Source organism: Carcharhinus amblyrhynchos, chromosome 2, assembly GCF_965287045.1.
Source record: "Carcharhinus amblyrhynchos chromosome 2, sCarAmb.v2.hapA, whole genome shotgun sequence".
In the NCBI taxonomy this organism is placed as follows: Eukaryota; Metazoa; Chordata; class Chondrichthyes; order Carcharhiniformes; family Carcharhinidae; genus Carcharhinus; species Carcharhinus amblyrhynchos.
Genome location: NC_137325.1, coordinates 143,257,327 through 143,282,084, shown reverse-complemented (window position 1 = coordinate 143,282,084; position 24,758 = coordinate 143,257,327). Strand labels below are relative to the sequence as shown.

The 24,758-nt window shown below is 49.4% G+C and overlaps 1 protein-coding gene across 1 annotated transcript in view; it reads right to left on the bottom strand.

Moving 5' to 3' along the window:
• The window catches only part of plcd1a (phospholipase C, delta 1a), a 97,086-nt gene extending 74,931 nt beyond the window's left edge, over window positions 1-22,155 (bottom strand). Inside the window, exon 1 of the mRNA XM_080213646.1 lies at window positions 22,016-22,155. Within this exon, the coding sequence (XP_080069772.1) occupies window positions 22,016-22,112 (97 nt within the window). The 5' untranslated portion in view covers window positions 22,113-22,155. The remainder of the gene's footprint in view (window positions 1-22,015) is intronic.
• Window positions 22,156-24,758: the final 2,603 nt, after the last annotated feature.

Sequence of the window (24,758 nt, the reverse complement as noted above, 5' to 3'; positions counted from 1 at the left end):
CCAGCTTCGAAATCCTGACCCCCGGTTGGGCCGTCGGCCCAGGAAACTTGCGTTCCAGCTCCCAACTCCAAGCTCCCAACTCCCGGCTCCAGGCTTTCGATTACGGGCCCCGGATTCCCAGCTCCGGGAGTTGGACACCAAACGCCCGGGCTGGGGTCGCCAAATTCCGGCTCAGCGTTCCCAGCCTCAGGGTCTACCCTTCCGTCAGTCGGGTCTGATGTCCCCGGCCCCGGTTCAAGAGCCTCAGTTACAGGCCCCACGCACCCCGCCCTCGGCTCCGGGCCCGGCTCCAAACTCCCGACTCTCAGATTCAGACTCTCAAATCCAGCGTCCACGTTCTCCGTTCCCAGATCTCCGGAATCCACTCCCCCCGCTCCAGCCTCTGCTCTCCCGTTTTCGGACATGGCCTTGCCGCTCTCGGAACTCACGCTCCCAGTTTCGGAGGCCGTGCTTCCGTTTTTGGACTCCCGCCCGGAGCGTGCCCACCAGCTGAGGAAGACGGTGAGTCCACAGACGACCACGGCGAGGACCAGGAGTATAAGGACCAGGATGTCCATTGGTCAGACACGGAGCTGCTTATCTGGCCCTAGGGAAAAGGGTCAGAACTGCAAGTGGGTTTTCCAGAGAATAACAAGGCAACAATATCGCTCCCCCACCCCAGGCTGACAGCAGCATGGGGGTAGGGAAAGCTGAGGCTTGGGGTTTGCCAGGGAAAGCCCAACTCAATCTTCGCTCTTCCTTCAAATATCGGAAGTAATTGGTAGGGGGAGAACCCAAAGTCACCTAATTTTGAGAGACTTTTTGTTCGCCTCTCCCTCTTAGCCTTAGCGGGGATGGGACCTGGGTGGTGCCAGTGCAGACCCAAAGGCCTCCCTCTGCACTGTAGGGTTTCTACTGGCCCACCAACCCCGTGGCAATGCAAGATCCTGTCCCACTTTTGCTGTTCGAAGTGGCGGCACGGTGGTTAGCACTGGGCCAGGGGCCAGGGTTCGATTCCCGGCTTCGGGACACTGTCTGTGTGGAGTTTGCACGTTCTCCCTGCGCGGGTTTCCTCCGGGTGCTCCGATTTCCCCTCAGTCCAAAGATGTGCGGCTTAGGTAAATTGGCCACGCTACATTGCCCCTCGGTGTCCCAGGATGCGTAAACTGGAAGGATTAGCAGGGTAAGTATGTGCGGTTATGGAGATAAGGCCTGGGTGGGATTGTTGCCAGCTCAGACTCAATGGGACGAATGGCCTGTAGCAGGTTCTGCACATGATTTCTGTGATTTCTCTGTTAAAAGTGGCAAGAGATGGGGAGGGTGGATTTGAACAGTCACAGATGCCTGCTCATTGACAATCAGAATAAAACCACCACAGAGGCCCTTCAGCCCAACTTGTCCATGCTATCCAGTTTTTACCACTAAGCTAGTCCCAATTGCCCGCGTTTGGCCCATATCCTTCTATACCCATCTTACCCAACTGTCTAAATACTTTTTAAAAGACAGAATTGTACCCGCCTCTACTACTGTCTCTGGCAGCTTGTTCCAGACACTCACCACCCTCTGTGTGAAAAAATTGCCCCTCTGGACCCTTTTGTATCTCTCCCCTTAAAGAGCTCAAGAAGACATGAGTTGGTGAGTATCTGCGTATATTTGGGGATGGCCCCAGATTGTTCGCTGGGACGAGCCACTTCTTTGGGCAGCACGGTGCCACGGTGGTTAGCACTGCTGCCTCATAGCACCAGGGACCTGGGTTCGATTCCTGGCTTGGGTCACTGTCTGTGTGGTGCCTACACATTCTACCCGTGTCTGCGTGGGTTTCCTCCGGGTGCACCGGTTTCCTCCCACAGTGTGCGGATTAGGTGGATTGGCCGTGCTACATTGCCGCTGAGTGTCAGGGGGACTAGCTAGGGTAAATGCATGGGGTTATGGGGATAGGGCCTGGTGGGATTGTTGTCGGTGCAGACTCGATGGGCTGAATGGCCCCCTTCTGCACTGTAGGGAATCTAAGATGTATATAATTATCTGAATGTTGAATAGACTGAGCGAGTGAGCATTGCCAGCTCCCACTTGGTAGTATAGGACTACCATAACTACTGAAAAGGGAGATATATTGCTGAAGTTTTTTGTTTTGCACTCATCAGGACAAATGCAAGAACACCAAATTTCAAGCCGTCAAATGGTAAACTAGAAGGGAAAAGGATGCTGGTTGGTTCGCAAGTCAACTTTGATTGGTCTATTGCCATGGTAAAACAGTAGGTTTCCCATACGGGCTCAAAGCTTGAACGTATTCCTTTTGTTTGCAGGGAATGGGTCTCTTTCCGGCAAACGTAAATGAGTTGCTTTACAAGTTGTCTGATTGTTAGTGTAGTTTAGTAGCGCACTCGCAATTAGTCAGCAAGTGCTGCCCAGTCACAGAGCACCCGGAGGAAACCCACGCAGACACGAGGAGAATGTGCAAATTCCCGGCTTGGGTCACGTGTGGAGTTTGCACATTCTCCCCATGTCTGTGTGAGTTTCCTCCCACACTTCAAAGATGTGCAGGTTAGGTTGATTGGCCATGCTGAATTGCCCTTTAGAGTCCTGGGAATGTGTAGGTTAGAGGGATTAGGGGGTAACTGGGTGGGGTTGTAGGGATAGGACCTGGAGTGGGATTGTTGTTGGCACAGACTTGATGGGCCAAATGGCCTCCTTCTGCACTGTAGGGTTCCTATGACTCCATTAATCCAGAAACTCAGGTAATGTTCCGGGGATCAAGGTTCAATTCCCTTAAAAGTATTTATTTATTTATTAGTCACAAATAGGCTTACATTAACACTGCAATGAAGTTACTGTGAAAATCCCCTAATTGCCACACTCTAGCGTCTGTTTGGGTACACTGAGGGAGAATTTAGCATGGCCAATGCACCTAACTAGCACGTCTTTCAGGCTGTGGGAGGGAACTAGCGCACCCGGAGGAAACCCATGCAGACACGGGGAGAATGTGCAAACTCCGCTTAGACAGTGACCCAAGCCGGGAATCGAACCCAGGTCCCTGGCGCTGTGAGGCAGCAGAGCTGTGCCATCCATGATGCATTTTGAATTCAGTAAACAGTATCTGGAATTAAGAATCTACTGATGACCATGAAACCACTGCCGATTGTTGGAAAAACCCATCCGGTTCACTAATGTCCCTTTAGGGAAGGAAATCTGCCATCCTTACCCGGTCTGGCCTACACGTGACTTCAGAGATGGGGCAACGAGGTTGACTCTCAACTGCCCTTCAAGGGCAACTAGGGATGGGCAATAAATGCTGGCCAGCCAGCGACACCCCTGTCCCACAAAGGAATAAAAAATTGCTCTGTTGTGAAAACCTCAACAACTCCCTCACCGGAACCAAAGATAATACCTCCTTGTGAAACTGTGTGATACGCAGTGTCTGTCCAATGTCTCCAAACAGGCACTGAAAGCTCCTCACCCCGGCCCCCCGCACTGGTGCGAACACAAAGCCTCCCCCACCTTCCCAAATCTTGATAGTCTGATTCCAAAGCTTCGTGGTCAAGATGATGCTTTTCACCAAAGAGGAAAGAGGGAAAGGCAACAGAGAAAACAAAACCACAAAAGAATCAAGATTGGTTTCGGCCCACGTCTCCCTCCATTGGCCGGTGACACACAGATCATCTGAAATCGGAAATTACGACTGCAAGAATTGTGGTCACATTCACCAAAGAGCGATGGGACAGTTAAAAACCACACATCGTTACATCATTCAACGATTCACATTTCTGGTAATACAAGAGCTTGCCTTAGTGTCCGGGTGCAAGGTAAGAAATCAAATCAATAATGCGGGTGACTCTTTACTGCTCTCTGAATTGGCCGAGCAAGCCACTCAGTTCAAGGGCAATTAGGGATGGGCATGTGTGTTAGGATGGCACGGTAGCACAGTGGGTTAGCACTGCTGCTTCACAGCTCCAGGGACCTGGGTTCGATTCCCGGCTCAGGTCACTGTCTGTGTAGAGTTTGCACATTCTCCTCGTGTCTGCGTGGGTTTCCTCCCACAGTCCAAAGATGTGCGGGTTAGGTTGATTGGACGTGCTAAGAAATTGCCCCTTAGTGTCCTGGGATGCGTGGATTAGTGGGTAAAACGTGTAGGGATACGGGGGGTAGGGCCTGGGTGGGATTGTGTTCGGTGCAGACTCGATGGGCCGAAGGGCCTCTTTCTGCACTGTAGGGTTCTATGATTCTATCCCAGAATGAATGAAAACCAGGATGTTCTTATTGAACAAGAGGAGTCGGGAAGTTCTCCCTGATTTACTGGCCAATGTTTATTCTCCAAATCAACAACAGATTATCTGGTGATTATCGCATTGCTGTTTTGTGGGAGCTTGCTGGGTGCTAACTGGTCGCCACGTGTGTGTCCTATTACAACAGTGACTAAGCGTCAAAAGCTCTTTAGTGGCTGGATAGAGTTTGAGACGTCCGGTGGTTGTATCATATAAAACCCAAGGTCTTTTTCTCCTCTTCCCTTTCAAAACTTTGGCTCCAATTTAACTTGTTCCTTCTTAAAACTCTTCTCCGGATGGGAGTGTTGTTGGCTTTTATTACCCACTCACGGTAGCTCTGAGAATGCCACGGACCGTATTATTGATCCACTGTAGTTCATGCTATAACGGCACTCCCACAGTGAGTAAGACAGCAAATTCCAGCTCGCTGAGCAACCATTTGTTTGCTGGATGGGATGGGACTTGGAAGGGAGCCCGGAGGAGCAGATGTTAGAATTTCAACCACAAAGTGTCGTTGGCGTGGCCTTAGTGAGGGCACCCGCTAATGGACAGTGTCGATCATAGAATAGAATCCATATAGAGCAGAAGGAGGCCCATCGAGCCTGCCCCAACAACAATCCCACCCAGACCCTATCCCTATCACCCGACATATTTACCCTGCTAATCCCCCCGACATGAAGGAGCAATTTAGAACGTAGAACACTACAGCACAAACAGGCCCTTCAGCCCACAAGTTGCACCCATCATATCCATACCTGCCAGGCCATAGAACTATCTGTAACTCCCAATCCCACGTACTCATCATTTGGCACGGCCAATCCACCTAACCCGCACATCTTTAGGAGTGTGGGATGAAACTGGAGCACCCGGAGGAAACCCACACAGACACGGGGACAACATGCTGGAACCCAAGGCTGGAAATGAACCCGAGTTCCCAGCATTGCGAGGCAGCAGCGCTAATCACCGTGCCACCCATGAGTTCACTCCAAGGCAAACTGCTTTGTCCTGGATGTTGAGCTCCGAGTCTAGTTGCTCCAGCAGGGCGAGCGGTGAGCGTTCCATTGGCCTTTGGTCTCGACACTTTTTGTTGAGCAGAGTGTGAACAATGACTCAGAATGAATCAGGCTGCGGCGATGATGCACTCACACACAAGATACACTTCGTGGAACAACGGACAGATTCATGGAATGCTTACAACTCGGAAGGCCATATGGCGGCACGGTAGCACAGTGGGTTAGCACTGCTACTTCACAGCTCCAGGGTCCTGGGTCCAATTCCTGGCTCGGGTCACTGCCCGTGTGGAGTTTGCACATTCTCCTCGTGTCTGCATGGGTTTCCTCCCACAGTCCAAAGATGTGCGGGTTAGGTTCATTGGCCATGCTAAGAGATTGCCCCTTAGTGTACTAGGATGCTTAGGTTAGAGGGATTAGCGGGTAAAACATGTAAGGATATGGAAGTAGAGCCTGGGTGGGATTGTGTTTGGTGCAGACTCGATGGGCCGAAGGGCCTCTTTCTGCACTGTAGGGTTTCTATGATCTGTATAATGTGAGCTGCCGTAACCTTGCTGGCTCTCTACCACAGCAGTTCAGCTGCACCCTGCCTGCACCCCTCTGTCCCCCAGCTCTATAAAGCTTCCCTCTTCAGCCAACTATCCAGTCCCCTTCTGAAAGCCCTGATTGAACCTGTCTCCACACACATACACACAGGCACTGCATTCCAGATCCTAACTGTGCCGGGAGCATGGTCCTCCAAAGATGTGCGGGTTAGGTGGATTGGCCCTGCTAAATTGCCCCTTCATGTCAGAGGGACTAACTAGGGTAAATACATGGGGCAAGTGTGAGGTTATCCACTTTGGCAGGAATAATAGTAGGAGGGATTACTATTTAAAGGGCGAAAAGCTGCAGCATGCTATGGTGCAGAGGGACCTGGGGGTCCTTGTGCATGAGTCGCAAAAACCCAGTCTGCAGGTGCAGCAGGTGATCAGGAAGGCGAATGGGATGCTGGCCTTCATAGCGAGGGGGATTGAATATAAAAGTAGGGAGGTCTTGCTGCGTCTGTACAGGGTACTGGTGAGGCCGCAGCTGGAGTACTGTGTGCAGTTTTGGTTGCCGCACTTGCGAAAGGATATATTGGCTTTAGAGGGAGTGCAGAGGAGGTTCACTAGGCTGATACCGGAGATGAGGGGGTTGGACTATGAAGCGAGACTGAATAGACTGGGTGTGTACTCATTGGAGTTTAGAAGGATGAGGGGGTATCTTATAGAGACGTATAAGATAATGAAGGGGATGGATAGGATAGAGGTAGAGAGATTCTTCCCGCTCAGAAAGGACAGCAGGACTAGAGGGCACAGCCTCAGGATAAGGGGGGAGCAGTTTAGAACAGAGTTGAGGAGGAACTTCTTCACTCAAAGGGTGGTGAATCTCTGGAATTCTCTGCCCGTTGAAGTGGTGGAGACTGCCTCGCTGAATATATTTAAGTCACGGGTAGATAGGTTTTTGATAGACAAGGGGATTAAGGGTTATGGGGAGAGGGCGGGAAAGTGGAACTGATCCACTTCAGATCAGCCATGATCTTATTGAATGGCGGGGCAGGCTCGAGGGGCTAGATGGCCTACTCCTGCTCCTATTTCTTATGTTGTGTGTTTCTGGGCTGCGATACGCCACCTGCACAGTGTCGACTGAGCCATGGTTCCTTGGACTTTCCTCCGTAGCCTCTCGGGAGAAACTGTGACGAGGGAAGTCAGGGAATAGCCCAGCTTGTAGGCCGAAGCGATTCGGGCTGGGTTAAACCGAGTGCTACCCAACACCAGCAATGCCCAAAGCTGGTTGGCAGAGGTTTAGTTTTTAAAGGCAGAGATGGATAGGTTCTGAAGATAAACACAAAATAACTGCGGATGCTGGAATCGGAAACAAAGTGGGCAGGAGGTGGGGTGGGGAAGTGAAGTCAGCCACCTGGTTAATTGGGCACACTGATGCCCACAGTAAAGGCTCTGACAAACGGTCATCTAGGCCCAAAACGTCAGCTCTACTCGCTCTCCACAGATGCTGTCGGATTCGCTGAGATTTTCCAGCAGTTTTCTGTTATCAATAGGTTCTTGATTGGTAAGGGGGTCAAAGGTTATGGGGCAAAGGTGGGAGAACGGGGTTGAGAAATATATCGGCCATGATTGAATGGCAGACTAGGCCTGATGGGTCGAATGGTCTAACTCCGCTCCTAGATCTTATGCTCACTGTCTCCAGCATTTTCCCTTGTGAGGAAAATATCAGGGGCTTGGATTTTCCTGTCCAGAATCCAGCACAGGGTGGGCGCAGAGAGCAGGGCGCGGGCAAATGACGTCAGCCACCTCGTTAATTGGGGACACTGATGCCAGGGGGGAGTTTGTTGAGAAGTTGCTCTCGGGCTTCTGGAGACATTGATGGGCATGTGTTAGGAGCAGCCTGAATGTGACTAACAGCAGCGTGGTGGAACCAGGAGGGGAGACACTGAAGCAGCTTCACTCAATGTAAACAAAGTGGACATGCGGACAAGAAAATAAACTAACGATCAAGAAAGAAGTGTTCATAAGAACATAAGAAATAGGAGCAGGAGTAGGCCATCTAGCCCTTCGAGCCTGCCCCGCCATTCAATAAGATCATGGCTGATCTGTCGTGGCTCAGTTCCACATTCCCGCCCTCTCCCCATAACCCTTAATCCCCTCTCTTATCAAAAACCCATCAACCCGCGTCTTAAAAATATTTAGCGAGGCAGCCTCCACCACTTCAACGGGCAGAGAATTCCAGAGATTCACCACCCTTTGAGTGAAGAAATTCCTCCTCAACTCCGTTCTAAACCGCCCCCCCCTTTATCTTGAGGCTGTGCCCCCTAGTCCTACTGTCCTTTCTGAGCAGGAAGAGCCTCTCCACCTCTATCCTATCCATCCCATTCATCATCTTATACGTCTCAATGAGATCTCCCCTCATTCTTCTAAACTCTGACGAGTACAAGCCTAGTTTATTCAGCCTCTCCTCATAGCTCAATCCCCTCAACTCCGGCATCAGCCTAGTAAACCTCCTCTGCACTCCCTCCAAGGCCAAAATATCCTTGCGTAAGTACGGCGCCCAAAACTGCACACAGTACTCCAGCTGCGGCCTCACCAATGCCCTATACAGCTGCAGCAAGACCTCCCTACTTTTATATTCAATCCCCCTCGCTATGAAGGCCAGCATCCCATTTGCCTTCCTGACCACCTGCTGCACCTGCAGGCTGGGTTTTTGCGACTCATGCACAAGGACCCCGAGGTCCCTCTGCACCGTCGCCTGCTGCAGTTTTTCTCCACGTAAGTAATAGTCCTTCCTACCATTCTTCCTACCAAAGTGGACCACCTCGCACTTGCCAACATTAAATTCCATTTGCCAGTTCCTGGCCCATTCGCCCAGCCTATCTAGATCCTTCTGCAGACTCTCCACACCCTCTGCGCAATTTGCTGTGACCAAACTTCCCACTTCCCTCTCTCTTTTTTAGGATCATACACAAACAGCAGCCACAGTCATAGCTCTCGATTAGGGCAACGTGGCCCATTCTCTGCCTTCACTCCTGCCACGAACCCCACCCATTGATTAGACCCAAAACCAGTCTCGAGGATCAGCAAGATCCCAAACTGCGGAATCACTGCTTCACGGCGGGCTGGAGGCAGCAGGAACGTGACACGGGATCCGACTGACCCTTCCTACTCAATGAGCCTCAATTTCGTTAAGTACCACAGAAGAGGCCAGTTATCAAGCACTTTCTTAAACCCACACAGACTACATTCACCGTACCCACTTCATTCGCTGTACATTCATCAGAAGGTTCAATGAGATTAGTTAAGTATGATGTGCCTTTTACAGGTCTGTTCTGGTTATCCATCATTGAACTGTGGAGCTTGAAAAGTTAGAATGTTCCTACGTTCTTTGTTGTGTGGGAACTCCGTCCTTTGTCTAATACAATGAAGAACTGCACTTACAAACATACAAATTAAGAGTTGGCCACTTGTCCCCTCAACCAAGCTGCGCTATTGAATATCCTGACAGATCCTGGGCGACACGGTGGCACAGTGGTTAGCACTGCTGCCTCACAGCTCTAGGAACCTGGGTTCGATTCCCGGCTTGGGTCACCGTCTGGAGTCTGCACGTTCTCCCCGTGTCTGCATGGGTTTCCTCCGGGTTTAAGACGTGCAAATTAGTTGGACTGGCCATGCTAAATTGTCCCGGGACGTGCAGGTTGGAAGTGTCCCAGCTTGCACAGGTTAGAGGGATTTGTGGGGGAAATATGTGGGGTTAAAGTTTATTTATTAGTCACAGGTAGGCTCACATTAACACTGCAATGAAGTTACTGTGAAATTCTACTTGTTGCCACACTCTGGCACCTGTTCGGGTACACTGAGTGAGAATTTAGCATGGCCAATGCACGCTAACCAGCAGGTCTTTCGTTATGGGGGTAGGGCGTGGGTGGGATTGGTGTCGGTGCGGGCTCGATGGGCCAAATGGCCTCCTTCTGCACTGTGGGGATTCAATGGAGCAGGTTCGAAGAGCCAGAACGCTACTGTGTTCTTTGTTGTGCGGGAACTCCTTTCTTTGTCCAATAGAACGAAGAACGGCACTTACAAACACACAAATGAAGAGTAGGCCACACTTGGCCCCTCAACCAAGCTCCGCTATGGGCTTTGACTCATCTTTCATTCCCTGCAGTATAAACATCTCCCACTTTCCATCCCTTTTAGCTTTGACACCCCACCTCAGCCCCCTTTGATTTGATTCTATTTTATTTCATTTTTATTTCTTCATTGTCTTTCTTCAGTTTCTCCCCCACTCCTTTTCCCCCACTTTATCCCTTTTCCTTTACCGTTTCTTGCCCTTTGCTTCCTTCCCCCACCCCCAAACATCTTCATTTCAGCCTCTCTGCCTTTTGGCCGTTCACACCCTTTATTCTCTCTCTGGGCTGCCATTAGCAGCCTTTCCCCTAGTTTCTGTGGCTATGACTCATCTTTCATTCCCTCCCCCTGTAGTATAAATATCTCCCACTTTCTATGCCTTTTAGCTCTGACAAAGACTCATCTGGACTCGAAACGTCAGCTCTTTTCTCTCCTTACAGAGGCTCCCAGACCCGCTGAGATTTTCCAGCAGATTTTTTTTTCCTTCTGGTGTGCCGTGCATTAGTCTAGTAAACTGGACTGCTTCCAACATAGCTACATCCATCCTTAAATAAAGAGACTAATACTGTACTCGTTACAACAGCAGAAAATGCTGGAAAATCTCAGCAAGTCTGACAGCATCCCTGGAGAGAGAATAGACCCAACGTTGAGTCTGGATGAACCTTTCCCAGTGCTGAAGACACTAGGGAATAGGATGAGATTTATACTGTTGTGGGGAGGAGAGGGGGCAGATAGGGAAACAGAGGTTGGTGGAGGTTTTGTGCTTTCACTTTGGGGTTATCAATTCGCCCTATCTCATTGCACAATACCAGACTTAGTACCGCCTACACTCTGGTTGGCTCCAGAATGTGTTATTCTAATAAATAATCCTGAAAACACTGTGAACTCATCGAGGTAACCTTTGTCCAGGCTCTAGATTAAAACCCCTGTGATGATCACCATACCTTTCTGAGAAGCTCCCATTATTTTTTCCTATATACGCTGCCTCACATGTGGCTACTGCTGGGGGCCTCCACACAATTCTAATAGGACTAGACAGGGTAGATGCAGGGAGGATGTCCCCGATGGTGGGGGGAGTCCAGAACCAGGGGTCACAGTCTGAGGATTCGGGGTAGACCATTTAGGACGGAGATGAGGAGACATTTCTTCACCCAGTGAGCCTGTGGCATTCATTCCCACAGGAAGTAGTTGATGTCAAAACATTGAATGTATTCAAGAGGCGGCTGGATATTGGGGCGAATGGGATCAAAGGTTGTGGGGAGAAAGCAGGATGAGGCTATTGAGTTGGATGGTCAGCCATGGACGTGATGAATGGCAGAGCAGGATCGAAGGGCCGAATGGCCTCCTGCTGCAATCTTCATTGTTTCCCTGTAATGCTAAGTTGACTCAGGGGGATTAGCAGGGTAAACACATGGGGTTAAGGGGATGGGGCTTGTTGTCGGCACAGGCTCGATGGGCCAATTAGCCTCTTTCTGCACTGTAGGGATTCTATCATTCTATTCTCGCCTTTATCATTTCTCATCCCCACCCAAACTCTTTCCTAATCCTGGTTTCATGCACATTCCCCTCTATCGTGTCAATACCATCATTAATTAAGAGCCACTCCTCCACCTTTCCCTAATTTCCTGTCCTTCATAAATGTCACACACCCTTCAATATTCAGTCCTAATCTATGTCATTCTACAGCCATGTCTCTGTAATTATTATCAGATTGCAATTCAGTTCATCTGCTTTGTTATGAATAATACATCCATTCAGATATAAAGCCTTTAGTTTTGTCCTTTCATTACTTTTGTAACCACTAGCCTTACCTGCTGTACTCTGAATCCCTTCCTCTCATGGTCTGTTTATCATTTCCCAGACTAATATATCCCTCTCTGGCCTTGTCTATACTCTGAGTTACCACATCTTATCCCTTGCCCCCATGGTTTAGTTTAAAACCCTCTCTCCTTCTCTTACTATGCAGCTCTCTGGAGCACTCCTCCCAGCCTGGTTCAATGGGGTACAGTTCCTATTTTCCCCCAGTACTGGTGCCAATGCCCCATGAGCTGGAATCACTCCTTCCAGAGTCATTTCACCTAATCTTATTTGCCCGTTGCCAATTTGCACAGGACTCAGGTAATAATCCAGAGGCTCCAATTTTTAACTTGTTAATTCGTTCCTCATCCTGACTATGCAAAATTTATTTTCCAGTTCTACCTCCTTCACTAGTGCCTAGATGGCTTGCGCGTCCCCCTCCCATGGAACGTGTAATCATAGAATCCCTACAGTGCAGAAAGAGGCCCTTCGGCCCATCGAGTCTACACTGAACACAATCCCACCCAGGCCCTACCCCTACATATTATACCCACTAATCCCTCTAACCTACACATCCCTGCATACTAAGGGGCAATTTCTTAACATGGCCAATCAACCTACATCTTTGGACTGTGGGAGGAAACCGGAGCACCCGGAGGAAATCCACGCAGACACGAGGAGAATGTGCAAATGCCACACAGACAGCGACCCGAGCCGGGAATCGAACCCAGGACCCTGGAGCTGTGAAGCAGCAGTGCTAACCATTGTGCTACTGTGCCACCCTGATTTATTATTGTCATGTGTACTGGGATACAGTGAAAAGTATTGTTTCTTGTGCATTATACAGGCAAAGCATACCATTCGTAGAGTACATCAGAAAGAATGTTCCCAATGGTGGGGGAGTCCAGAACTAGGGGGTCAGAATTTGAGGATAAGGGGTAACTGAGGCGAGGAGAAATTTCTTCACCCAGAGGGTGGTGAGTGTGTGGAACTCACTCCCACAGAATGGAGTTCAAGCAAAAACATTGTGTGATTTCAAGAAGAAATTAGATATAGCTCTCGGGGCTAAAGGGGTCGAGGGATACGAGGGGGGGAGGGGGGGGTATCAGGATATTGAATTTGATGATCAGCCATGATCAGGGTGAATGGCGGGGCAGACTCGAAGGGCCAAATGGCCTACTCGTGCTTCTAGTTTCTACACAGGGGAGAAGGGAAAAGGATAGGGTGCAGAATGTAGTGTTCCAGTTACAGGTAGGGTGAAGATAGGCATGGCCGTGTTTTACAGGAAAACATCCTGTTATTACGGGGCAGGCAGACCAACCGAAATAGAGAATCGGCTTTCTCAAAGGAAAGCACAAAGCAGCTCATGATAAAATTTCCACTCGTCTTCCGCCAGCGGGATTCCCTGAGGTGAACGTGCAGCATCCTGTTTAACTGCTGTGAGCAGCGAGCTGGCCACGGTACCAAAAATAGCACACAATTCCCTTCTCTCGCGATGCTATCCAGCGGTGAGGGGGTTACCCCCTGTCTGAAGAGCGAGTGAGCAACAACAGGACATAGAAAAACTACAGCACAAACAGGCCCTTCGGCCCACAAGTTGCACCGATCATATCCCTACCTCCCAGGCCTCTCTATAACCCTCAATCCCATTAGATCCCGTGTACAAGTGAAACAAAGCAGGAGGGGACAGGCGGGCACAGGCGGCCACGGAGGGGGGGCAGGTGGCCAAAGGCGGCCATGCAGGGGGCCACGCAGGGGGCAGGCGGCCACAGAGGGGGCAGTGTGTTATCAACAGCGCAAGAAAAATTGAACCCAATCGCAGGAGGGAAAACAGACTGGGGTGACATCAAGGCACCAGTGTTCTGGAATGGTGGTAAAATCTCTGAGGATTGGGATGGTCAGCATGGAATGCGATGGGAATTGGGAACAGGGAGCAGGCAGTTTGATCTAAACAGCCTGTACTGGTGTTTATTCTCAACAGCAGTAAAAGCCCAAATCCCCCGAGTCCAGTTCACTCTCCTCTGGCTTCATCTCGCTTTGCTTCAGCCTGTCAACTAACACACTCCCAAATGCCCAGTGGCTTCTCGGAACACAAGGGTTAGGAGAGGAGGCCATTCAACTCTTCCAGCCCACTCCGTATGATCATGGCTAATCTCTACCTCAGCAGTTCAGTTTAAAGTTTGTTTATTACTCACAAGTTGGCTGACATTAACACTGCAATGAAGTCACTGCGAAAATCCCCCAGTCACCACACTCCGGCGCCTGCTCGGGTTACACTGAGGGAGAATTTAGCACGGCCAGTGGACCCAAACCAGCACGTCTTTCGGAGTGCGGGAGGAAAACTGGAGCACCCGGAGGAAACCCCACGCAGACACGGGGAGAACGTACAGACTCCACACAGACAGTGACCCAGAGGGAACGTGTGGACTCCAGACAGTGAACGTGGATCCCTGGCGCTGTGATGTAGCGGTGCCAAGAACTCGGGAATCGCAGCAGGGTCCCCGGCGCTGCGAGTCAACCATTGAGCCACGGTGCACTCCACCAACCTGACACGGGCTGGGCGTCAGGATTAGAAAGGGTGCGAGAGGACCGGGAGATCTAGACGGCACTAGGGTAGCAAGCTATCAGGTGGGGCCAGATTAAGAGGAAATACGATAAGGATCGGGATCACTGCGCCTCAGAAAGCAATTCATTCAGCTGTGAATGGCATTAGGCACCAACGGGGGGTTCACTTTCCCTTCAAGGAACATTCTGCTATTGTTTTGTGGTGTATGGATTACTGTTGAACAGCTCTGCACCTTGCGTGTGAGAATAAGCAAGACATTTTAGAAAAAGACTGGTTTTGTTGTGTCAGTTTGGGCGCTAATCCTCCTAAGCATTTACAAACCAAAGTTGGGCGTTGGTCCTGGTGACATTACTGCGTCATTCTTGGACAGGTCACTCACTCAGTAGTAGATCAGCTTTTTATCCGGTTGCAGGATACAAGACCAGGACATGTGCCCCATTCTCTCTTTCACCTTCTTCCGTCGGGAAAAAGGACACAAAAGTCTGGGGACACCTATCAACTGACCCAAGAACAGGGATGGCACAGCGGGTTAGCACTGCTGCCTCGCAGCGCCAGGGACCCAGGTTCGATTCCTGGCTCGGGTCGCTGTCTGTGCGGAGTTTGCACATTCTCCCCGTGTCTGCGTGGGTTTCCTCCGGGTGCTCCGGTTTCCTCCCACGGTCCAAAAGGATTGCGGGTTAGGGTGATTGGTCGTGCTAAATTCCCCCTTCGTGCCGGGGGGGGCTAACTAGGGTAAATACATGGGGTTATGAGGACAGGGCCTGGGTGGGATTGTGGTCGGTGCAGGCTCAATGGCCTCCTTCTGCACTGTAGAGATTCTATAACAGCTGCCATCAGACTTTTGAATAGACCTACCTCGCATTAAGTTGATCTTTCTCTACACCCTAGCTATGACTGTAACACTACATTCTGCACCCTCTCCTTTCCTTCTCTATGAACGGTATGTTTTGTCTGTATAGTGCGTAAGAAACAATACTTTTCACTGTATGTTAACGCGTGTGACAATAATAGATCAGATCAAATCACAGGAGTGTCCGCTTGGGATTGAATTTTAACCCAGAGTTGACCACTCTGCAAAATCATCGTCCGATGAGACAGAGGGCAGTCTCCTTCCTCACCTGGGGGAACTCCCCAAGGAAAGAATCTGACTGCTTGTGGGTAAAAATCACAGCCCTGTGTCAACAGCAATCCCAATATGTCAAGAACTGTTCTGATGTGGTGATAAGCAAAATAAAAATGCAAATACACGATCATCCTTGTCGTGAATTAGAAACCATGCCTCGATAAATCGGCTTGTTTTTGGAGAGAGATAACCGCTTTTATAACTGCTGATCCACTTCTTAATCTTTGTCCATTTTAAAAGCAGAAGGCTAATCATCGTGGCCCCAGGCAGTGGTTAACAATCAGATGAAAGAGACTCTCTGTAACTCGGAGTGCTGTGATTCACTCTAACTCCAACCCAACTTGATTTATTATTGTCACATGTATTAACATACAATGAATAGTATTGTTTCTCGCACAGACAAAGCATACCATTCACAGAGAAGGAAAGGAGAGAGTGCAGAATGTAGTGTTACAGTCACAGCTAGGGTGTAGAGAAAGATCAACTTAATGCGAGGGAGATCCATTCAAAAGTCTGACAGCAGCAGGGAAGAAGCTGTTCTTGAGTCCCTTGGTACATGTTCTTAGACTTCTGTATCTTTTATGTGGGAAAGCGGAACTGATCCACTTCAGATCAGCCATGATCTTATTGAATGGCGGGGCAGGCTCGAAGGGCTAGATGGCCTACTCTTGCTCCTATTTCTTGTGTTCTTATCTGACGGACAAAGGTGGAAGAGAGAATGTCCGGGGTGCGTGGGGTCCTTAATTATCCTGGCTGCTTTTCCGAGGCAGCGGGAAGTGTAGACAGAGTCAATGGATGGGAGGCTGGTTTGGATTGGGCTACATTCATGACCATTTGCACTTCATTGTGGTCTTGGGCACAGCAGGAGCCCAGACCAAGCTGTGATACAACCAGAAAGAATGCTTTCTATGGGGCACCTGTAAAAGTTGGTGAGAGTTGGAGCTGGGCAATGTTAATTTAGGCAGAGTTCAAATTTGGGATCTTCCTCGGCCCCTGAGCAAACGCAAAAATGGCTTGGAGCTTAACTGGGAGAAAAATGCTCTGTGTAGCTTTCCCTTTGACACACCAAAGATTGTTGTCACCTCTGTGGATGAGACTGCTGATCCAATCACCATTGATACTGAAATACTGACACACTAAAGCACCAACAACCATTGGGGTTGCATTCGAAGGCACCTTGCTGAGAGTATAATATGTCACCCAGGTATTCACACACAATGTGTGAGTATTGGGTATCCATTAACCCTTACACAGACAGGACAGACAAATTAGCCATTGCAAGTTTGTTCCTTGGGTAGGTTAAAAAACAAATGGTGGCTTATCTAGAGATGGAAAACGGCAACGCTGAAAACAAAATTGTCAAGCTTGGGACCCCTCGAGTTACCCTTGTTCATAGAAGACAGGAGCAGGAGGCCATTCAGCCCTTCAAACCTGTTCTACCATTCATCACGCTCATGACTGATCATCCAACTCAACAGCCTAATCCTGCTTTCTCCCCATAACCTTTGCTCCTTCCACGTATGCTAGCGCTCCCCCAATAATTAGTGACTTGCTCACTCGCGTCACACAGGCCCATTCAAAACTAACTCGATATAAACGCAAACCTTTTGTTTCTCAGTTTTCTAAGGAAGCGCTGCTATCTAATTCTATAAGAAACGGCAGCACCATCTCACCCTGCTCTGCCATTCAATAAACAATTATAACTGACCTTTTATCTTGGTTTCACTATTTCCATATGCATTCATTACTTTAATACCCAATAATCTATAATCTGTTGACCTTCACACTGTCACACATGACACGCTCACTATATTAGCCCTGAAAACTCTGTCTGTGCTGAACCACCCTGGTCAAAGTTCCAAGTGACATCTCGTGTGACAGCGCCCAGAGATCACTGCCCTTCCTTCACTCTGCTCCTCCACTTGTTTCCGACCTCCTGACTGAGCTGACTATTGCCCTTCCTCTCCGCTGTTTCTCTTAGCACCGCTCCCCTCATTGCTCCAGCCCTCCTCACTCGGCGTGACCTTGTGGTCACCTCGCGTCTACCTCGGCATTCCTTCCCAGGGTACTCAACTCCTCATCGACACCTCCATAGGGTCGTACAAGCACAGAAAAGGCCCTTCGGCCCATCAAGTCTGGCGCCGACAACAGCACCACTTGATCAGGGAAATGGGTGGCACTGTGATAATGTCATTGGACTGGTCAGAGGCTCAGGCTGATGTTCTGGGAATGTGTGTTCAAATCCCACCCCGGCAGCTGGTGAAATTTAAATTCAATTGATAAAATGAATTCTATTATTATTGGAACATAAAAAAAAGAGTCTTAGTAACGGTGATGATAACACCACTGATTGCTTTATAAACCCATCTGGTTCACTAATTGCCTCGGAAGGAAATCTGCCGTCCTTACCTGGTCTATCCTGGGCGTGACACCACACCCACACGTCATTAGTGTGCGCTTAAACTGGACCAGCTGACGGACAACACGACAGCTCAGTGACTATCACTGTTTGCTGTGCAGACACATGGATTTGGGCCGGTGTCTGTGGGAGTTTGCGCATTCTCCCCATGCTTGCGTGGGTTTTCTCCGGGGGCTCCGGTTTCCTCCCACACCCCGAAGATGTGCTGTTAGGCTGATTGGTGTAACAATTTGTCCCTGAATTAGTCTCCCCTCAATCTGGTTTCCAATGTGGGAGTGCCAAGGGTCATGGGTGGAAGAGGGAACTCAATGTTAAAATGGCAGCACGGGCTTGTTGGGCCGAAGGGCCTGTTTCCCCGTGTTCTTTGTCCTTAGCTGCCCCTTTCTTGCAAGCCACTCAGTTCAAAGGCAATTAGTAATGGGCAACAAATGCTGGCAACATCCCATCAAAGAATATCACATTATCAGGTTCTGCATGAGTCACTGACAACCAATTGTGTTCCCGTCAGCTCATGAGCTTTATTACTCAACTTCCCCGTCTCACCCGCCCACACCCACTAGGCAGGAGGGAATTTCTTGCAGGTCAGCACCTCAGGTATAAGAACATAAGAAATAGGAGCAGGAGTAGGCCATCTGGCCCTTCGAGCCTGCCCCGCCATTCAATAAGATCATGGCTGATCTGTCGTGGCTCAGTTCCACTTTCCCGCCCTCTCCCCATAACCCTTAATCCCCTCGCTTATCAAAAACCCATCAACCCACATCTTAGATATATTCAGCGAGGCAGCCTCCACCACTTCAACGGGCAGAGAATTCCAGAGATTCACCACCCTTTGAGTGAAGAAGTTCCTCCTCAACTCTGTTCTAAACCGCCCCCCCTTTATCTTGAGGCTGTGCCCCCTAGTCCTAGTCCTAGTATGAACTGGACCCACGGAGCCAGATTATTGGCAGCAAGTTTCTCCCTCCAAAGTGACCAGTTAAGATTTTAATAAGTTAACGTCTCCATGTTACCAGTAACGTCTTTTAAATTTCTTGATTTTTCCTTTCTATTTTGAGCCAAATTTAATTCCTCAAACTCCCAAAGCAGCGATCCCATCTCCCATTCTCTGGATTCCTCGTCCAGTTACCATAGAATCCCTGCACAGCACACAGAAGGCCATTCAGCCCGTCAAGTCTGCACCTGACTCTCCAACAGAGAATCCCATTCAGGCCCACCCCTGCCCTATCCCATGCATTTACCCCACTAATTCCTCCAACCTATATATCTTGGGAGACTAAGGGGCAATTTAGCATGGCCAATCCACCTAACCAGCACGTCTTTGGACTGTGGAAGAAAACCAGAGCATCCGGAGGAAACCCACGCAGACACGGGGAGAATGTGCAAACTCCACACAGACAGTGACCCGAGCCGGGAATCGAACCCGGGTCCCTGGTGCTGTGAGGCAGCAGTGCTAACCACTGAGCCATTAATGTGCTATTACATCCATACCTAAGTGGATGTCTTTTTCAAGTCCCTTTCCCTCCGAAAATCGTTCGCAAGGACCCCTTCACTTTCCCGTCTACCTGCCGATCTCGAAAACCTTTCAACCACTCTCCCGTCCCAAATTCTCTTCAGTTCTTCACCTCCCTTCCCCCAGCAAAGTTATTCTGAGGCATTTGTTTGGATACAGAAGTACAGGTGTAAACATAAGCATAAAAATGTACAAACGTTGCTCTTCCCGTTCATAGGCGAGAGGCAATAAGATTAAATGGTAAACCAAGCAAATCAGTGACTTGGTATACACCAGCAACATCACGTAACAGGAACACTTAGTAAGGGCAACTCACACACACCAGAGCAAAGAACAACACGGTGGCACAGTGCTTAGCACTGCTGCCTCACAGCGCCAGGGACCCGGGTTCGATTCCCGGCTTGGGGCACTGTCTGTATGGAGTCTGCACGTTCTCCCCGTGTCTGCGTGGGTTTCCTCTGAGTGCTCCAGTTTCCTCCCACAATCCCAAAGATGTGCTGGTTAGGGTGCATTAACCATGCTAAATTGCCCCTTAGTGCACCCCAACAGGCACTGGAACATAAGTAAGAACTAGGAGTCGGCCATCTGGCCCCTCGAGCCTGCTCGGTCATCCAATAAGACCACGACTGATCTTTTTGTGGACTCAGCTCCACTTACCCGCCCACTCACCATAACCCTTAATTCCTTTACTGTTCAAAAATTTATCTATCCTTGCCTTAAAAACATTCAATGAGGTAGCCTCAACTGGGCAGGGAATTCCACAGATTCACAACCCTTAGAGTGAAGAAGTTCCCCCTCAACTCAGTCCTAAATCTGCTCCCCCTTATTTTGAGGCCATGCCCCCTAGTTCTGGTTTCACCCGCCAGTGGAAACAACTTCCCTGCTTCAATCTTATCTATTCCCTTCATAATCTTATATCTTTCTATAAGATCTCCCCTCATTCTTCTGAATTCCAATGAGTATAGCCCCCGTCTAAAGTAAAGTTTATTTTATTTATTAGTCACATGCAGGCTTACAATCACACTGCAATGAAGTCAGTGTGTAAATCCCCGAGTTGCCACACTCCGGCGCCTATTCAGGTACACTAAGGGGGAATTTAGCACAGACAATGCACCTAACCCGCACATCTTTGGACCGTGGGAGGAAACCTGAGCCCCTGGAGTAAACTCACGCAGGCACACAGAGAACGTGCAAACTCCACACAGATAGTGACCTAAGCCAGGAATCGAACCCAAGTCCCTGACGCTGTGAGGCAGCAGTGCTAACCACTATACCACCAGCTCAGTCTCTCCTCATAAGCCAACCCTCTCAACTCCGTAATCAACCTAGCGAAATGCACCATAGAAAGCATTCTTTCTGGTTGTATCACAGCTTGGTATGGGCTCCTGCTCTGCCCAAGACCGCAAGGAACTACAAAAGGTCATGAATGTAGCCCAGTCCATCACGCAAACCAGCCTCCCATTCAGTGACTCCGTCTACACTTCCTGCGGCCTTGGAAAAGCAGCCAGTATAATAAGAACATATAGGAACATAAGAAATAGGAGCAGGAGTAGGCCAACTAGCCCTTTGAGCCTGCCCCACCATTCAATAAGATCATGGCTGATCTGAAGTGGATCAGTTCCACTTTCCTGCTTTCTCCCCATAACCCTTAATTTCCTTGTCTACCAGAAACCTATCTACCCGTGACTTAAATATATTCAACGAGGTAATCAAGTAACACACGCACCCGGGACATTCTCTCTTCCACCTTCTTCTGTCGGGAAAAGATACAAAAGTCTGAGATCACGTACCAACCGACTCAAGAACAGTTTCTTCCCTGCTGCTGTCAGACTTTTGAATGGATCTACCTCGCATTAAGTTGATCTTTCTCTACACCCTAGCTGTGACTGTAACACCACATTCTGCACTCTCTCCTTTCCTTCTTTATGAACGCTATGTTTTGTCTGTATAGCATGTAAGAAACAATACTTTTCACTGTATGTTAATACGTGTGACAATAATAAATCAAATCAAAATCAAAATGAATCTTCTCAAATCAGGAGACCAAAACTGTACACAGTACACCAGAGTGTGGCGACTAGGGGGTTTTCATAAGTAACTTCATTGCACTGTAAGTCAATGACTACTAGCGACAATAATAAAGTGAACTTAAAACAAGAGATGTAAGGTGAGTCAGGCAGAAAAGGAGAAAGAAAGTTTAGCAGCTGTCAGTCGTGACTTGATCAAACACACCAGGGAAAGAGAGAGGTAAACTATGGGTAAACTATGCAGTGGGTAAACACAGTATAAAGTCTGACCACACCAGGTTTAAGTCCAACCGATTTATTCGATAGTAAACTCACAAGCTTTCCAGGTTAAGTTCTTCTTCACCTGAAATTTCACCTGAAGAAGAGGGAAACCTTGAAAGCTTGTGAGTTTACTATCAAATAAATCCATTGGACTTAAACCCGGTGTGGTCAGACTTTATACTGTGTTTACCCCAGTCCAACGCCGGCATCTCCACATCGTGGGGTAAACTATAGCAGGGATCGCTGTAGTGGGGGACTTCTCCAAACTTCCAGCAGAACTTGTCTGGGCTGGATCGAGCACTTGGAGAGGTGAGAGAGAGAGAGAGAGAGAGCCTGGTGTGGCAGTCAGAGTGGGCAGGGAGGGATCTCAGTCCCCCCACCCCTTGCCAGAGTAGCAGTGTCTTACCCAGGCGTTTGAGGTTGGAGGCGATGTGCTTGTCAGCCGCCTCTCGCAGCCTCTCATCCTCCTGCTCGGTCCTCCTGGGCTTGCGGACACACTGCATAGCTCTCCCCAGGCTCGACTGAACGCGGCTTGTCAACGCAGGCTTCCGCCTTCGGTGAAACTTCTGCTGCCAGGGTGAGTGACGTGGATTCCTTACCGCTTCTCCTCAAGGGGCGGGTTTGAAATAACACTGCATTCCCTCTGATCCCAGCAGCCGACAGATACAGGAGACTTGCATTGCTGTAGCGCCTGCCCAGCCTCGCCAATGGGCCGGGTTTTGTTTTTATACGCAGCCATTCTCACATAGCTGACCCCCCCACCCCCCAACTCTGTATTCCACACCCTGACAATCATCTCCTGGTCCTTGTATCCAGCCTGTCTGTACCCAAAAGCCATTCATCTCCTGCTAACCCATCCCCTCATTCTCTATCCTGGCCCACTCCTGCTCCATAGTCCTTCCCTACAGGGACCCGGGTGGGATTCCCGGCTTGGGTGGAGCCTGCACATTCTCCCCGTGTCTGCGTGGGTCTCCCCCCCCCCCCCCCCCCGGTGCTGCGGTTTCCTCCCACAGTCCGAAAGATGCGCTGAATTCTCCCTCGGTGTAACCCGAACAGGCGCCGGGGTGCGGCGACCGGGGGATTTTCACAGTAACTTCACTGCGGTGTTAATGTAAGCCTTACTTGGGGCACGAATAAATAAACTTTAAATGTGTTCTGTTCAGATCCCATTCCCTTTTAATTAATTACCTGAAATGAACCTGCCTTCAGCACACTCTCAAACATTCCAGACCCCAGCCACTCATGAAGATTCTCCTCATTCTGCATCTTTTGCCAATCAAGTTAAATCTTCTTCAAAGGATAGGAGCAGTCTCTCTCTCTCCACTCTCCCTCCAATCTACTCTGTCCAGACCACAATAACTTTATTTGTTAGTGTCACAAGTGCCATCTCTTCAATGAGTTAGACACACATACGCACACAGGACACTCTGCTCCCTCTGCTAGAATTGTACCCTCCAGTTTATACAGTTTCCCCATGTGCTTCCTGCCAAAATAAATCATTTGAAATTGAATGAGTGGTAGAACCCCTGCAGTGCAGAAGGAGGCCATCCTGCCCATCGAGTCTGCACCCACCGCAATCCTACCCCGGGCCCCATTCCCATAACCCCATTTGTTTACCCTCCCAATCCCCCCCCGACACCAGTCGCGATTTAGCATGGCTAATCCACCCGACCCAACACCTTTGGAACGTGGGAGGAAACCGGAACGCCTGGGGAAAACCCATGCAGACACGGGGAGAATGTGCAAACTCCACACAGATGGCAAGATTTCACCTTTGAAACGCTGCGACCCGTTTCTTGATGGTGTATCCACAATGGCATTAAAAGGAGAGAATTATATAGAAACTAGGAGCAGGAGTAGGCCATTTGGCCTTTTGAGCCTCCTCCACCATTCATTTTGATCATCAAATTCAATATCCTGATCCCCACTTCCCCCCATATCCCTCGATCCCTTTAGCCCCAATACTTATATCTCATTTCTTCTTGAAATCACACAACGTTTTGACCTCAGCTCCATTCTGTGGGAGTGAATTCCACACATTCACCACCCTCTGGGTGAAGACATTTCTCCTCACCTCAGTTCTAAAAGGTTTACCCCTTATCCTCAAACTATGATCCCCCTAGTTCTGGACTCCCCCACCATTGGGAACATTCTTTCTGAATCTACCCTGTCTAACCCTGTGAGAATTTTATAAGTTGCCATGAGATCCCCTCTCACTCTTCTAAACACCAGTTTCACCCAGCAAAGCAACTGGTAGGTATTCCAGCAGGGCTGGCTTGAGCCCCAGGGATGGTGCGGAGGCTTTGAAAGGGTCAGGAAATTCATCGCAGAGTGCTGGTTCTCTACCTTGCCTGTCCCATAGCGTGACTGTGCCTGGTCAAGTAATGCCTCTGGCCAACGCTAACCCCCAAACAACAAAGCACCATTAGGCTATTGAGTTGGACGATCATCTTGATGGATGGCAGACAGGCTTGATGGACTGAATGGCCTCCTCTATCTTCTATGTTTCTATGATACGTGTGTGTGTGTGTGTGCGCAACTTAAGATTTTTGATTGACAAAAGAGAGTCAGAGGCAGACAGGAAAGAGGAGTTAAAGCCACAATCAGATTATCCATGATCTTATCAAATGGTAGGGCAGGCTGCAGGAGCCAAATGGTCTATTCCTGCTCCTAGTTCACGTATCCTAGATGTGGCACGGTGGTTAGCACTGCTGCCTTACAGCACCAGGGTCCTGGGTTCGATTCCCAGCTCGGGTCACTGTCTGTGTGGAGTTTGCACATTCTCCCCGTGTCTGCGTGGGTTTCCTCCGGGTGCTCTGGTTTCCCCCCACAGTCCAAAAGACGTGCTGGTTAGGTGCATTGGCTGTGCTACGTTCTCCTCAGTGTACTTGAACAGGCGCTGGAGTGTGGCGACTAAGGGATTTTCACAGTAACTTCATTGCAGTGTTAATGTAAGTGGACTTGTGACTCTAATAAATAAGCTTTAGAGTAATCTTAAGGACAGTCCTGCTCTCAGTACTTGTCCTTCTTGCTTCCCACATTCAGTACTCTCTTTGAAATCATAGAAGCCCTACAGTGCAGAAGGAGGCCATTCAGCCCATCGAGTCTGCACTGACCACAATCCCACCCAGGCCCTACCCCCATATATT